Here is a 16,065-nt window from a genome sequence, read left to right on the forward strand (position 1 = left end):
AAGCCATAAGAGTCCCCAGTGCATGCTCCTGTACTGTTTGTGAAGTAGGTTATAACAGCTGGTCTCCACACAGGTATCAACCATAACAGGAGATCACAAGGACACTGCTCTGGGGCCCACTGGCCCACTTTGAGTCTGCAGGAGAGCATATCCTGCAATCTACTTAATAGCAAATGCCTCATTGGTATTATATTCACATCCTCTGGTGGGGACATGGTGGATGTTGCTGAAATTTGTACAGATTTCTTGCTCTGCCTATAACTGCAAAGACTGTGTCTGAGGACTCCATGATTCATCAAACAGGCCTGATGATCTCTAAGACATCCTTTCAGAAGATTTTGATGTTACAGCAGGGGCAGTGTTTGTGTACGAGCTTGGCCATTTGACCCTAGTTCTGCCTAGAAAAGGTAGAATTTTGGTATGTTTCTGCTGAGTGAAGTCTGTGTAGTGAAGGATTCTGAGGTCACCCTCTCATTTTGCTGCAGGTGATTGTCATGTGGGTCAGTAGTAGAGCTTCCTTCTAATCTTCCCCTGAGAGTCAGTGACCTGGTCACACTCCCAGGAGAGATGCAAGTTTTCCATATTGGCTGGTGCTAGAGAAAATGGCATTGATTGGAGAAAAATGATGGTAACTGCAGGGCAGCTCTTATTTATTTTCAGAAATTGAGCCTCTCTAGCAAGTTTACTCTGAGAAGTTAGTGACGGCATCTCCTAATGACACTAAGTTTTACCATCTGATTGGCTCGTTGCGCCTCTTTTAGCACATCAATAGGCAAATCACTCAGTCTGTGGGAATTTGTCGAACAGATCAGGTAGGAGTTTCATGTTCCCTTCCCAGAAGGACGTTGTTGAACCATTTGGGTTTTTAACAGTTGGCATCAGCTAAGCTCAGTGTGGGTGTCTGTCTCTGAATATCTCCTTAGTTTTAACAGATTAAAAGTCACACTAGGTGAAAAGCAAAGGCATGACTGGCTGATTGAGTGGGGATGCACAAGTCCCATTCCCTTTATTCCTCTCCCAGTTAGCCTACTATGTTTTACACTTGTAGCTCTTGCCTACATCTTGCCAAACACGCACCTGTAGCTGATTTCCCTCCAAAGTTTGTTGCCTGCTCCTGCCACTATTCTTCTGCATATATCAGGACTTCCGAAAGTTGATGTTGGAACTCGTGTGCTTGTGAACTGAAATTTTGGGGTTACAAGCTGAGGCAGTAATAGCCACTCTGGTGTTCTGAACAAGTTAGAACATCTGTGCAGCTCTTCTGTGGGCTTAGTTCTCACTGAGGGGTTGACAATTTTGATGCCTCAAAGTCTGGTCAGACAAGTAGAACATTTGGGAAGCACTGCACTATATTATGTGAGAATACCAAAAGGAAGACTTCATTTGCAGAGCTCCTTTTCAGAGCTTGAGAACATCTCAATGTGCTTGGCAGTCAATAAGCCAGAAGGCTTTGCATAAAGTCCCACATTAAAAAGAGTTAGCTATGGTAGAAACCCATGGGATTGAGGGCAAAAAATTGACCTGGATAGGAAATTGAGTGAGTGGCAGGAAATAGTTGGGATAACGTGTAAGCACTCAGATTGGCAGGACATGACTAGTGGTGTCCCACAGGGATCTGTGTTGGGGTGTCAGCTATTCACAATATTCATTAACAACTTGGGTAATGGAATAAGAAGTCAAATATTTATATTTGCTGCCAACACAAATTTGGGAAGCATTCTAGACAGTGTTGATGGCAGCATAACAACATTACAATAGGATATTGAGAGATTAGGTGAATGGGCAAAGCTGTAGCAGATGAATTTTGATATAAGCAAGAGAGGTTATCCATGTTGGACCACAAAAGGATCCATCCAGATTTTTGTTTGTTAGAGGGCTCAAAGTTAAATACAGTAGATGCCCAATGAGGATTTGCAGGTTCGGGTCTTTAAAATGCCACAAACAGGTACAGAAAATAGTCAAGAAATTTAATGGAATGCTAGCCTTCATATCTAAAGGGCTGGAGCATTGGGATGTAGACATTAAGCTGCAGTTGTACAAAACCCTTGTTAGACCCCATGTAGAGTACTGTGAGCAGATATGGCACTACACCTTAGGAAGGATGTTCAGCCCTTGAGGGAGTTCAACACAGGTTTATAAGAATGATGCCTGAATTTCAGGTATAAAGTTATGTAGAGGGATTAGACAAATTAGGTCTGTTTTCTGTAGAATTTAGAAGGCTAAGGAGTGATCTGATCGAGATCTTTAGGATATTAACAGGGAATGACAGCTTAGATAAACTATTCTAACCATGGGGCATAGTCTGAGAATTGGGGTCAGACATTCAAGAGAGATGCTAGAAAGCAGTTCCACACACAGGAGTGGATATTATGAACTCTTCTCAAACAGTGGTCGATGCTATTCAATTTAAATCTGGGAGAATTTTTTGTTAAGCAAGGGTATCAAGGGAAATGAGTCAAAAGTAGGCATGTGGAATTAGGCCACACGTCAGCAGTGATCTTATTGAATAGAGGAGCAGGCTTGAGGGGCTGAATGGTCTACTCCTGTTCTTATGTTGCATTCACGCGTAATACTGAAAATCTGCTGGCCAATTTGCACATAGCAAAGGTATACAAATGTGAAGGAGACTAGTGATTGTTTCGGCGATAGTTGAGAGTACGTATTGATTCGGATAGAAGCAGTGTCTTTTTTTCTGCACAGTATGTTTCACTGCACTGGGGTGAACTTTTCTGTTTGTCAGAATAGTGCCATGGTGCCCCTTACGTTCAGAATGAAAGCAGACCGGGTCTTGGCATAATATCTCTTCCAAAAGATGGTAGCTTTGATCATGCCTCACTCCTCAGTACTTCACTGGAATGACAGGCTATGCAGTATGCTTAAGTTTCTGGAGTGGGGCTGAAACCACAATGTCTGACTGAGGTGACTGGTAACAGCTGACTATACAGCTTGTTGTCTTTGAAATGTTATGGAGGTAGGGTGAACCAAGCATACACATACGCAGAAAGAAGTATATTAAAACTCCAGATATTGAATTAACTTTCCATCAAAACTATGGAGGGGAGGCTAAGTGGAAGAAAGTAAATATTGAACGGGGAAGGGCTGGTGAAAGTTGGACAAGTTGTTATTTTAAATGCGTTGCCTGAAAGGATGCTTCAAGCTGATTTAAACGCTTTCTTTTTCCAAAGCAAATTGGGTCTATATTGGAAAGGGGGATGAAATTGCAGTGCTGTGGTGAAAGTGTAGGAGAGTGGGACTAATCAGCTAACTGTTTCAATAAGTTGGCACAGGTGCACAGGCCAAGTGGCTTTATGGGGGTGAACATATAGAAATATAAACCGGTTCAGAAAACTCTAGAATGGTTACCTATTCAAGATGATACTGACCTTGCATCACTAGGATCTGGCAGGGCTGATATTGATGGACAATTTCTTTCTGCCAATTTAAAGCAGTTTGGCACACAGTACGACTGGCGTCCTGAAGGTGTTCCTAAGCTGGTAGGTGAGGAAGATGGAAATGTCAAATTTTGGATTCATACTTCCTGTAGGTATAGCAGAGGGAACTTATTTAAACAGATATGCTGACTGAGGTGGTTATCCTGATAACTCTGGTGATTCTGCATTCTGAATGTCTCATGTTTCCCATTGTAGGTTGGGTGGGACTCTGATCACATTTCACTCCTCGATCCTGACTTGCCTGCTGCCTCAGCTGTCCAGTCCAAGGCTGGCTGTTCGCAAGAGAGCCATTATTGCTCTGGGGCATCTGGTCATGAGCTGCAGCACGTGTCTCTTCTCTGAACTAATGGATCACCTACTAGTCGAACTGTCAAAGAATGAATCTACGTCTATGACCAGAACATACATCCAATGCGCCGGTGCCATCAGCCGACAGGCAGGGCACAGAGTTGGTGAGCAACTGGCTTTAAATCTTTTGTCCGTTATTTCAGCAAGTTGAAGAACCTGATTAGCCTTTTCCCTGTTGTTTGACACTTCTGGATGAAAATAAAATAGTGGTTGCATTCCTGCCAGCAAAGGTGATTTGATACTGTAAATGTGGGGTGGTGTGGGAATATGGCTTTGAGGTAGATGATATGAACCATGATCGAAAATGGCAGAGAGGAATCGAGGGGCTGAATGGCCTATTCCTGCTCCTATGTTGCTATATTTCCTAAGTGCCACCCAAATGGACAGAATGATATGTCATGGATTGACTTAACCGAAAGTTTGCTAGAATAGTGGAGAGCAAGCTTTACACTTGCTGACAGGCATTGTTCCTAAAATAGAATACTGCAGATGCTGTAAATCTGAAATAAAACTATAAAATGGTGGATGTACCCAGGAAATTAAGTGACGTCTGTGGAGAGAGAAGCAGAGTTGATGACTCAGGTTGGTGACTTGCTGTATGGAATGAAGCATTAATTCTGTTCCTCACTGCACAAATGCTGCCTGACAGGGCTATCTTCTGCGTATTTTGTTTATATTTTATGTGCTTCTGTTGAGGCAGTTTGATGGGGGGGGAAAAAAGAATAGGAGGAGGTTTATTGTGCATCAAACCTGCCTTATCTGACCTGGAGCTGTTTGAAACAGTGTAGAGATGATTTTTCTGTTGTACTGCCCCTGAGAGTAACTGTTGGGACAATTTCAAGAGAGCCCTACTCTGCTTCTAACTCCTTGCTGCCTCTAAGAATGTAAGAACATGAGTAAACCATTCCATCATTCCGTTAGACCGTGGCTGATCTGTATCTTGATTCTATCCACCTGTAATTTGGTTGCCTGACAAAAATGTGTACATCTTGATTTTTAAAATTTTTAATTGACTTTAACAGCATTTTCAGAAAATTTCATATGTGGCTGTTGCTGGCTGGCCTAGCATTTACTGCCAATCCCTAGTTTCCCTTAAAACTGATGGTGAGCTGCCTTCTTGAACCACTGCAGTCTGTTAGGTTAGGTACACCCACAGTGCCATTAGGAAAGGAGTTCCAGGATTTTGACCTGGGCTGCCTGCATTGGCAGGGAAGTTGGATAGATGTGGCCTGGAGTGATGAGGACAAGAGTGTAGGATGTAGCTTGGGGTGGAGTGGAACAGGGCATTCATGCTGAATTAAAGGGATAAGCTCCTGAACCATCTCCTTGCGTGCAAGGAGCTGTCCTAAATAAAGTGGTCTAACTGTTGAGTGAAATGCTGGACCTATTAACCCAACTTTCCACTCTGACAAGTCGCTGTGACACTATTACTGTGGGCTTCCCATGGAGCTCCATTGATGTAAACAGCAACTCCTGCATTTGATGCAAGCTGGTGATTGGAAAATTGTAGGGTTTTTTAATTCATTTATGGGATGTGGGCATCACTGGCTGGCCAGCATTTATTGCCCGTCCCTAGTTGCCCTTGAAAAGATGGTGGCGAGCTGCCTTCTTGAACTGCTGCAGCCCACCAGCTGTGGGTTGACCCACAATGCCATTAGGGAGAGAATTTCAGGATATTGACCCAGTGACAGTGAAGGAACGATGATATATTTCCAAGTCAGGATGGTGAGTGGCTTGGTTCTGTCATGGCCGTCGATGGTCGCAAACGTCTCCATATTTACTGCTGTTGGAACCACATGATCCAGGCCAATAGATCTGTTGAGTAATGAGAGAGTTGTGAATCAAAATTCTTTTGATTATGGATAGGAATAGTCATGATGTTTGATGTAGCCCCCAAGGATGACTTGTGTGGAAATAGCAGGCATGATGGGCTGGAAAGTTTTTTTTTTTTTTTTTTTTTTTTCTCCTCTCTCTCTCATTCCAGGTTGACCTCTACTGACCTCTAACAGAAAGTCCTGTGTTGTCTTTCAGGAGAACATTTAGAGAAGATTATTCCACTTGTTGTAAAATACTGCAATGTGGATGATGATGAGCTGCGGGAGTACTGCTTCCAGGCGTTCGAATCCTTTGTGAGAAGGTATGCTACTATGTGTTAATTACTAGGCTTCCATTCCCTCCCTTCTCCTTTCTGTAATCCCTCTGGATTAATGTATTTCGTTCTGCCAAATGTTCTTAAATCAGTGTTCTGTAATTGAGCACCTTGAAGCAATCCTGAATTTGGTTTCTAAGTTCTCACTTGCTTCCTTCTGCTCCTTTCCTCCTTCTGTACCAAACCCTACTGGATGAGGGGAGGGGGATTATGTGCTACCAGTCTGACTGGGACCTGTACTGGCATAGGATCTCAGAATGGATGCAAGCAGTTGATCACCACTGAAACATTGTTTTACGAATTTAAGATTGGGTGCTTCACACTTTAGCATGTTAGTGCAACATTGCAGTTGTTCTGAGATAGTTCAGTGTTCATTTATTTGTTTGTCTGTGTGCAACCCCAGTCTTTGCTGCCAAGGATAATGTTGAATCATCGAATCCCTACAGGGCTGAAGCAGGCCATTCAGCCCATTGAGTCCACACCGACCCTGGGAAAAGCAGCTTACCCAGACCCCTGTCCCTGTAACCCTGCACTTGCCATGGCTAATTCACCCAACCTGCACATCTTTGGACTGTGGGAGAAAACTGGAGCACCCGGAGGAAAACCCACTCAGACACGGAGAATGTGCAAACTCTCCATACACAGTTGCCTGAGGGTAAAATAGAACCCAGTTTCCTGGTGCTGTGAGGCAGCTGTGCTAACCATTGAGCCACCATACTGCCCATGATGACAATTCTATGAACATTTATTGGCAAAATTCTACATTTCATTTTACTGCTTTGTTTCCTCTCTGATACTTGTAGGAACTTGTATTATACCACTCAGTCCCCTGAACTTGTTCCATCATGATCCCATTCCACACTGCTGCTCATCTCCATTTGGCAAGGTTCCACTCTCATGACATCTTGGATCGTGCAGTGAATAAGAAGTATAATTCACCTGCCACTCCACTTCTTTTCCCTCCCCATCCAAAAAAAATTTAAAAGCATAGACAGAAGAAACAATCTCAATTTATTTGCTAGTGGGGAAATTGACAAGGAAATCTATTACATGAGAGGTGGGCAGTGGGAATGAAGAAATGTGTTTGGGTAGCTCTCTGTATATTTAAGTAGATTTCTCTGGGATGGCAGTACTGTGGGCTATTATCTGCACAGCTTCAGTGGCTTTTCATATATTTTTGAAGAGTGCCTTGCAGCTTGTGGTTTGCGACATTGCCAGGCCCAGTGGGTGCATGCAAATCTGTGTACGTCAAAAATTATCTCATTTCCAGAGATCCTGTGCTTTCCCTATATGTTGTCCCAGGAAATTCAATTATCCTGTATGTTCTATGTAAATCTTCATCCATTCAACACTTAATGAAGCTTGGAATTCCCATCACTGCCTGTTTACAGCTGTGAGAAGACACGGTGCTCATTGTTATACATTTTCTTGCTTTGAGGATGACGTTTCAGACCAGGTACAATTCACAAATTTGCTGACGTCCGATTTGGAAAAATTGAGTCTTTCTTTGTTAGAACGGTACTGATTAAGGGCAAGTTATTTGAATTGTTTAAAATCTTGTAAAGATAGCAATAGAAGCAAACAGTTTTTATTTCAGGTAATTTGAAGTGGCATGGCCAGTTAGTCATAGTACATTAAATGCAAGAAATACATAAAGCAGGTAAAATTTCTCCAAACAGTAATTTTGACTTTGGGTAGTAGCATAAAACAGATGATACCAGTTCCATATTTTGCATTCTCTTGATTTCCAGTTTCAGCCTAAGAGAGTTGATGCACAGTGGAAGGTGTGTGAAAGAGGCAACATTTTCAAGAGGTCCCTATGTCACGCTTGTTTGGATAGATGATCGAAGGGTTATGGGAACAAGGTGCATAACTATGATTAGTTCTGCACGTTCCAATGGGAGGTTAAAACGCTGACATCTATTGGATCGGTCAACTGGCATTTTTCTGTGTTTTCTGTGAATTCTCAACTGAGGAATTACTGACATGACATTAAATTTTGAACATACAAGCAAAAACCTATGGATGTTTGTGATCTGAAAAAAAGGAGTGCTGGAAAATCTCAGTAGGTCAGGCAGCGTTTGTGGAGAGAGAAGCAATTTACCCTTAGAGTCTGATGTTTCTCCTCTTGGTAACTAGATTTTACAAATTTTGAACATTCATGATTTGCGTAAATCACCTTGTGAGATGTCTTCACTTTAATGAGCTGTTTGGTGTCGGAGCTTGTGTTCTTCTGTTTTTGGCTTGAGCATCAATTCAATTTTGTTCCATTTTTTTTGCCTTCACATTGGGCAGTCAAAAATTGCTGTCATCAATTCTGAACTCCTGACTTTCAACTCTGGTGGATTCTGATTTGGGATGCATTGGGCTTAGTACGATAAACCATCCTAGTGTCAATAGTAAACACTAGTTTGATAACCTGAGAGCATGATTAAATCTAATGCAGTGGTACACTAGTCTTATGCTTTGTACTCGACGAAAAGTAGTTTTAAAAAGTTTTTGTGTTCATTGTTAAGGTGTCCAAAGGAAATGTCCCTTCACATACCTGCTATGATTGGTCTGTGCCTCAAATATATCACATATGATCCAAATTACAACTATGACCAAGATGAGGATGATGAAGACGCCATGGAAACAGACAAAACTGATGAAGAGGAGGATCAAGGTCAGTGCTTTGATCTGTTGGGCGCAATCTTTATGACTTGCAGAGGGAAGTATAAGTACAGAAGATGACTGGAAATATGCTGCTAATGAAGGAGAAGAGAAAGGTGAAAAGGTCTGCACTAGCTGCAGAAATTAATATTAGTTTCTCCGATGATTAACTGACTGACTAGGTTTATAGAGCGAATAGCTAGAAAGGAAGGCAATAGACTTGACACCTAATCTAAACCAAATTGGCTAATCTGGTTATGATTGATCAAAGTGTTCCTGTCTGAGGGGAGAAAAATAAATAATCCTAGCAGCAAACCAGCTTGAACTACACCTGTGTATAAGGGTCATGGACAGGATTGGGATTTGCTGTGATGTGTCTGATTTTTCCCTAGCTGGTATGAGCAAACGACACTTTGAGATATCCAGAATTAATTGAGCCAATGATATTAGACCTCAGGAAGGAATCAGTGCCTTTTGGGGAACAGTAGTGCATCCTTAAATTCTGCAGACATGGGCCTCCAAATTATGAGACTATTACTATGACCACTATACCACTCACCTAACATTAGTTAATAATGGATTCTAGTGTATAACCAATAACAGGTGTTAGACTAAGTGGCCTGTGGTTTCATACTTTCTTTTGCTACCCTCTGCCTCTTTCTTAAACAGAGGGGATACATTTGCAGTTAACCATACATCCCCTATCTGTGCCAGTAATTATGGATGTGTGGCATAGCAGGATGCTGTAGGAAGGGGCGTGATGGCTTTGTAGGCCATGGGCCTCATTGTATATCTTATGCTCATCCCAGACAGTGAAGAGGAGTACACCGATGATGACGACATGAGCTGGAAAGTTCGCCGAGCTTCTACTAAGTGTTTGGATGCCATTGTGAGCACCAGGCATGAGATGCTGCAGGAATTTTACAAGACAATCTCGCCAGCCCTCATCAGTCGATTCAAGGAGCGAGAGGAGAATGTGAAGGCTGACATTTTCCACGCGTATGTCTCTCTTCTGAAGCAGACCAAACCAGTCCAGAGTTGGTTGCAGACTACAGATGCCCTGGGACAAGGGGACATGCCCCTAATGATGCTTCAGCATCAAGTGAGTATTTTCAATTGGTTGGTATTATTTTCACCAGTTTCCCCTCGCTTCACTAGTTAGGTTTTCCATTCATGAAACATCCATGCAGGGGCTATGTGAGAATAATACCGGTATCTTATTCTTTCATTCCAACTTTGGAGTCAGAGACCATGCAAAGTGGTCTGTCCCTTGCTAAGATCAAACTCAGCAGAGACTAGTTGGTCCTAAATAGTCACCAAAATGGTAATGAGTGTCTAGCAGTGATTGGCATTTGTGGTAATAACAGGTAATCCATATGTCATAGACTTGGTGAAAACGTTGGTAATAAGTTAAATTTGGTAATGGAGGCAGAAATGTTTATAAAATAGTTAGCACACACATGGAACAGATCTGGCTGAGCAGTTGGTTAGCATCTATGTAATGGGAATGAGTATTGGCAGTCTAGCAATAACATTCATATACTGTACTAATGGATTAAGAATGAGTAACGCGTAAGGTTATAGTAGGCTGGAATTATTTGTATATCTTCTGGGGCGTTGTGAGGGTGTTACACAGGGAGTAAGTTACATTTAGAGAATTCAGAAATAAATAGAACAAATTTTTGGAAGCTTCCAGAATTGCAATAAATATAACTTGCATTACTCGTGCAGCAAAACTGCTTGAAAAGTTTGTGTATCTGTATTGTTATAGTCATGTGCCATCTTTAATTTACCTTGGAGTGATGTATGATTACATAGTGAGAACAGTATGAATAGACGTCCTCACTCCTACTTCATTAAAACGTGAAGTTTCTGAAACGTTTTGGCTCTTACATGTGTGTAACCCCTCTCCCTTTTCATCTCTTTTCTCCTTGCATGCCCCTTTTTCATGCAGGTACCTAGTATAGTGAAAGCTCTGCATAAGCAGCTTAAGGAGAAGAGTATGAAGACTCGACAAGGCTGTTTCAATCTCCTCACTGAATTGGCCAGTGTCCTACCTGGAGGCTTGTCAGAACACATACCAGCCTTAGTACCAGGTATGCACAAGGAGTGCAGTTAGTTGTGGTGGTAGAATATAGTTAACACCTTGGGCCTAAAATAGGATTGAATGCATGTTGCTATCTGAGCAGGCAAAGCAAATCACCCAGGCCATCGTTATGTGGTTGGCAGCAAATTTATACTCAGTCGTAACCTTTTGCCTATGGATTATGTTGGCTATTATTAAAAGATTCACAACATCCTCTTCTAACTCATTGCTAACTTGACAAATCAAGGATTAAACAAGAAATGAAGCACAGAATGAAAAACTTCATTCTGATCATCCAATACACTCCTTACACTGGTACTGTCAAACCAGTACTTTGTAGACTTGAGTCAATCCATTTAATATCCTGAGGGGAGTGTTATACAAATGCTGTAAGAGTCACAAAAGAACAGTGAAGAATACGTCCTCACATAGAAATCCTCCACAGACACCATATACAGCATATAGGTCCAGTAACACTGGAGCTGTTGTCATATTTAATTATTTTAATTTGTAACTAATCCATATAACTGTTGTATATATTCACTTGGAAATAGTTTTCAGTTTGTTTTTGGAAAAAGCTAATTTTCTGTGAGTCTGTTGCAAAAAGTTGGAAAAAAATGCCTCTGTCATGAATGACTGAATACATGTAGTGTGAACCTGAGCAATGCACAGCAGTAAAACCCTGTTGTTGTCTGTGTTGAGTTAACAGCTCTCATTTGGGGAAATAGTGGAGATGCTGTCATTAGCTTAGATGTATCTCAGTCAGGAAAGGAGGCTAAAATAAACCACAAACCTTCCCGCTGGGAAGTTCAAACTTATTTTTCCAAAGGTGGAAAAGAGAATGAGACAGGATTAAGGATATGTCAAACTGGGGAGACAAACACAGGTAATGTCTTTGGGCTAGAAGACCAGAGGTTCAGGCTGAATGTTCAAATCCTACAAGAGCTGGTTGGAATTTGAAATCCCTTGACAATTTTGGAATTTTTAAAAAAATTAGTCTCCATAATGGTGACCACAAAGCTGTCTTCAGTGCTGTAAAAATCCAGCTTGTTCACTGATGTCCTTTCTCAAGCTACATGGTTCACGGGGCACTTGGGGATAGACAACAAATGCCGACATTACCTGTGATGATAACCTACCATGAAAGCATAATAAAATTAGTTAGGCTCAATTTGGATCAGAGACTAAGGAAAGTTTTTAATTCTTGAAGGCAAGTGTTGGGGTAAGAGGTGTAACTTAAATTCAGTGCAGTGTAAGTAGAGCTAGCAGGAACATTGGAAGTTGAGATATAATATCAACAACCCATGTGACCTTTTCAGTCTATTCAGCTTCTCATTCAGATAATGGCTGATCTATATCTTAACGCCATCCCATCACTTTGCTTCTATAACCTTTGATAACTTTCCTTAACAATCCATCAGTTTCTATTTTCTAATTTTCAGTTGACAGATTTTGGAAAAGAGTTCCATGTTTCTTTGATGAAAAGTGTCCTGAAAGGCCTGCCTGTGGTGTTAGAGTCATGTCACCTTGTTTCTGATTCCCCTATTAAAGAAATTTGAAGTGAAGAACAGTTGTTCAGAGGAACAATAACTGTGGCAGTACCGATTTAAATTGTCAAAGATGACACTATAATTGGGTGATATAAGGCTAGAAGTGAGAGATCTCTTTCTTCTACTGTGCTTAGTCTGTGCATGTGAGACTGAAATTTCATAGATTTGGGTTTTATTGGGGGTAGGACTTGTGGAGCTTGCTTAGAAGTAGTTGAATGTTCCGTTACAATAAATTTTTTTTTTTTCATTTTACAGGCATTATTTACTCTCTCACTGATAAATCGAGTACCTCAAACATGAAGATTGATGCACTGACCTTTTTCCATGTCATCCTTTGCAATCATCCACCAGAAGTGTTCCACCCTCACATCAAGACATTGTTGCCACCGACAATAGCCTGTATTAGTGATCCATTCTACAAAATCACTTCTGAGGCCTTGCTTGTGACTCAGCAGCTTGTAGAGGTAATCCGTCCACTGGACAAGCCTTGTTCATTTGATGCCAAGCCTTATGTGAAGGATCTGTTTAGTAGCACTTTAAAGAGATTGAAGGCATCTGACATTGACCAAGAGGTGAAGGAGAGAGCGATAGCCTGCATGGGACAGATCATCTGTAATCTTGGAGACAACCTAGGTGCTGACCTGAATCCCACATTGCAGATTTTCCTTGAACGACTGAAAAATGAGATCACCAGACTGACCACAGTCAAAACCTTAACTCTGATTGCAAGTTCTCCTTTAAAAATTGACCTACGTCCGATTCTTGGTGAGGGTGTTCCCATCCTGGCTTCCTTTCTTAGGAAGAACCAGCGTGCACTGAAACTCAGTACCCTAGCGGCACTGGACATCCTGATTAAGAATTACGGTGACAGTCTTAAGCCAGTGATGATTGAGTCAGTTTTAAAGGAGCTTCCATCCTTGATTGGGGAGAGTGACATGCATGTCTCCCAGATGGCCATTACCTTCCTAACATCATTGGCCAAAGTCTATCCATCGTCTGTGGCCAAGATTGGTGGGTCCATATTGATGGAATTGTTCAACCTAGTTCGTTCACCGCTGCTCCAAGGAGGGGCTCTGAATGCCATTTTAGACTTCTTCCAGGCTTTGGTGGTATCCAAGGCTCCCAACATGGGCTACATGGAGCTTCTGAAGCAGCTGACAGGAACTATCTATTCTTCAGCCCAGTCGGGTGGTGGTGTAGTTTTGCACAAACAGGCCTATTATTCTGTGGCTAAATGTGTAGCCGCACTTACCTCGGCATGTCCAAAGGATGCCAATACCGTGGTGAACCAATTTGTCCAAGATGTGAAGAGTCCCAAATCGCCTGACTCAGTCCGCTTGCTGGCTCTACTTTCTTTGGGTGAGATCGGCCGCACCATGAATCTGAGCGCACAGAAAGAACTCAAGCTGGTGATCCTTGAAGCGTTTTCGTCACCTAGCGAGGAAGTCAAGTCAGCGGCCTCCTATGCGTTAGGAAACATCAGTGTGGGAAACCTCAGTGAATATCTTCCCTTCATTCTGAAGGAGATCAGCAGCCAACCCAAGCGCCAGTACTTGTTGTTGCACTCATTGAAAGAAGTCATCAGCTCTTCACCGGCAGACAGCTTGAAATCTCACGTCCAGGACATTTGGGCCTTGTTGTTCAAAAACTGCGAGTGCGCTGAAGAGGGGACTCGGAACGTGGTGGCGGAATGTTTGGGAAAATTGACCCTCATCGACCCCGGCCGCCTGCTGCCCAAGCTGAAAAAGCAGCTCACATCAGGTAAATATGGAAACAAGCTTATAGTGCATCAGGTTAAATCCACTGACGTCAGAATGGACTTTTTCAAAGAAAAATTGCATTTATGTAACATTTTTCCTGCTCTCCAGACAGTGTGCACAATTTTACAGTCAACTTCTGAAATACTGTAATTTGTAAACTGATGAAACGTGCACAGCAAGATGTCACAAACAACATGACATTGAGCCAAGTTTTTATTCCTTTTAATACTTGTGTATGACAGTCAATGGTTCAGCAGAGGGGCTACAGGAATCAAATCAGTGTAATAGACTGACTGAATTGCTCTATGTGCTTTGGTTGTAGACATGACGAACAAAAGCCTCTTTCTGAGCTGTAACTGACTCCCGGACAATAGAAAGAATCCACTAGCTCCTCCTCAAGTTGTGTCTTTGGACCTTTTATAGCTTGGTTTGACATTCCGTTCAGAAGTTGATACCCATAGCAATGCAGCACTCCCATTGTAACTGCACTGGAGAGTGTCTTAAATACAGAGGACTTTGTGATGCAGAGACTAAAGTATTACCGACTGAGCCAAACACTTTTTCTGATTTGTTTCTCTTTGTCTGTATGTTCTCTCTACTCACTATAAGTTTTATGTACATTGTGCTGAGACACATTATTCAGATCGAAAAGTCGCTCCCACATTCTGGGTAGATGGCATTAGGAAAAAAATGGATAAATCTGAGTTCGAAATGATTGGTAAATGGCCCACATGATGTGTTGAATCATACAGCCCAGGGAGTGATAGAAATTCATCCCTAATCTCAGTAAGATGCCCTCAGTACTGGACTTCAGTGTCCCTGGTTTTGAGAAGTGGGAATCTGAAATTCAAATTTAGACAATTTGCCCATGCCACTTGCTGGAAACTAGTCTGTCCCTGACTCCGATGTGATGGTTTTGCAAGCCGAGTAGACTTGTTTGTGCTGATCAAATGAAGCTACTTGGTAAGGGTAGATCGGACAAATGGGCCAGGCCCCGTCATGGGCTATACCTTGGAAAAGGAGGTGGGAGTGCAAAATGGAGCAAAATCACGATACCATAAAGCTCAAACAGAGAAGAGGATCAAGCCAGTTCCGTCCATGTGTACTGATGGAATTTGTACTGCTCTTCTCTCAACCTCTCAGTATCAATTTTTCATCCCTTTCTTAAGGAGCACTGCTACCTCCTCTGCAAAGTAGTTCTTAATAATATCTCTCTCCCTCCTTAATGAATATTGCTTCGCCAATGAAAGATGTCACAGCCCTGAATCAACTAATTTCTGTGAAGGAAGCTACCATTCAGAGGGGTTTTATTTCTTGTCTCTAACATTGCTCAAATCTGGCAGATTTTGTGCAAAAAAAGTACTGTAATCCTAAAAACTGGCTTAGCCCCACTCATCAATATTCTAAGGAAGCAAAATTTAACTCTGGTCACCATTGATGGAAATGGGCATTGAGTAAGTGTGTATTTAATAACTTATCTATTCTAAAGAATAACCAGTTAATTTGGATCAAGGAATTGAGCAGCACAGAGAGATGAGTTTCACTTCAAATCTGTTCTAGTGTTTATCTGCATCTGAACCGTCTTGTATAATTCTACTTCCCTGCCCATTCATCATGAATATTTCTTGTAACAGAACTTTCAGCAAGGATTTGTGACAGAGAAATCCCATTGTCAGCCAACTCCCTCTGAAGAAATTATTTCTGATCCACCCTTTGATTTTGTTACTTTGTTAATTAAATGCTCGTCCATTGTCATTGAAAATCCGCGAAATCTTGGAGACCTCTGCCAAATCGTCCCTTTTTCTTATTTTAGCTGAAGTGAAACAAGCACCCGCTGTTCACGTTTTCTTCATAACTTAAAACTTTAGCAAAGATCTGTAGCTCGGGTTGTGGGTGAGGTTGTTGACTTGTTTGCCAAGCTGGCTTGCTTCCGTTCAGACGTTTCGTCACCATGCGAGGTAACATCATCAGTGAGGGCTCCAATGAAGCGATGTTGTTCTACTCAGCTTGGAACTTATACTGTCGTGTCCATTATGGTGAATAGTGTAACGGACCAGACAGTATAAAT

The 16,065-nt window shown here is 41.9% G+C and overlaps 2 protein-coding genes across 3 annotated transcripts in view; one reads left to right on the forward strand and one right to left on the reverse strand.

The window, feature by feature from the left end:
• Nucleotides 1–16,065, reverse strand: part of oxtra (oxytocin receptor a) — a 460,437-nt gene that overhangs the window by 29,785 nt on the left and 414,587 nt on the right. The window lies entirely within an intron of this gene.
• LOC109919162 (cullin-associated NEDD8-dissociated protein 1-like) overlaps nt 1–16,065 on the forward strand; it is a 41,563-nt gene that overhangs the window by 13,106 nt on the left and 12,392 nt on the right. For both annotated transcript variants that reach the window (XM_048606325.1, XM_048606326.1), the window contains exons 5-10: nt 3,648–3,904; nt 5,832–5,937; nt 8,466–8,614; nt 9,411–9,703; nt 10,556–10,697; nt 12,493–13,998. In XM_048606325.1, the coding sequence (XP_048462282.1) occupies nt 3,648–3,904; nt 5,832–5,937; nt 8,466–8,614; nt 9,411–9,703; nt 10,556–10,697; nt 12,493–13,998 (2,453 nt within the window). The remainder of the gene's footprint in view (nt 1–3,647; nt 3,905–5,831; nt 5,938–8,465; nt 8,615–9,410; nt 9,704–10,555; nt 10,698–12,492; nt 13,999–16,065) is intronic.

The sequence above is a fragment of the Rhincodon typus genome, chromosome 16 (genome assembly GCF_021869965.1).
Source record: "Rhincodon typus isolate 14 chromosome 16, sRhiTyp1.1, whole genome shotgun sequence".
Classification (NCBI taxonomy): Eukaryota; Metazoa; Chordata; class Chondrichthyes; order Orectolobiformes; family Rhincodontidae; genus Rhincodon; species Rhincodon typus.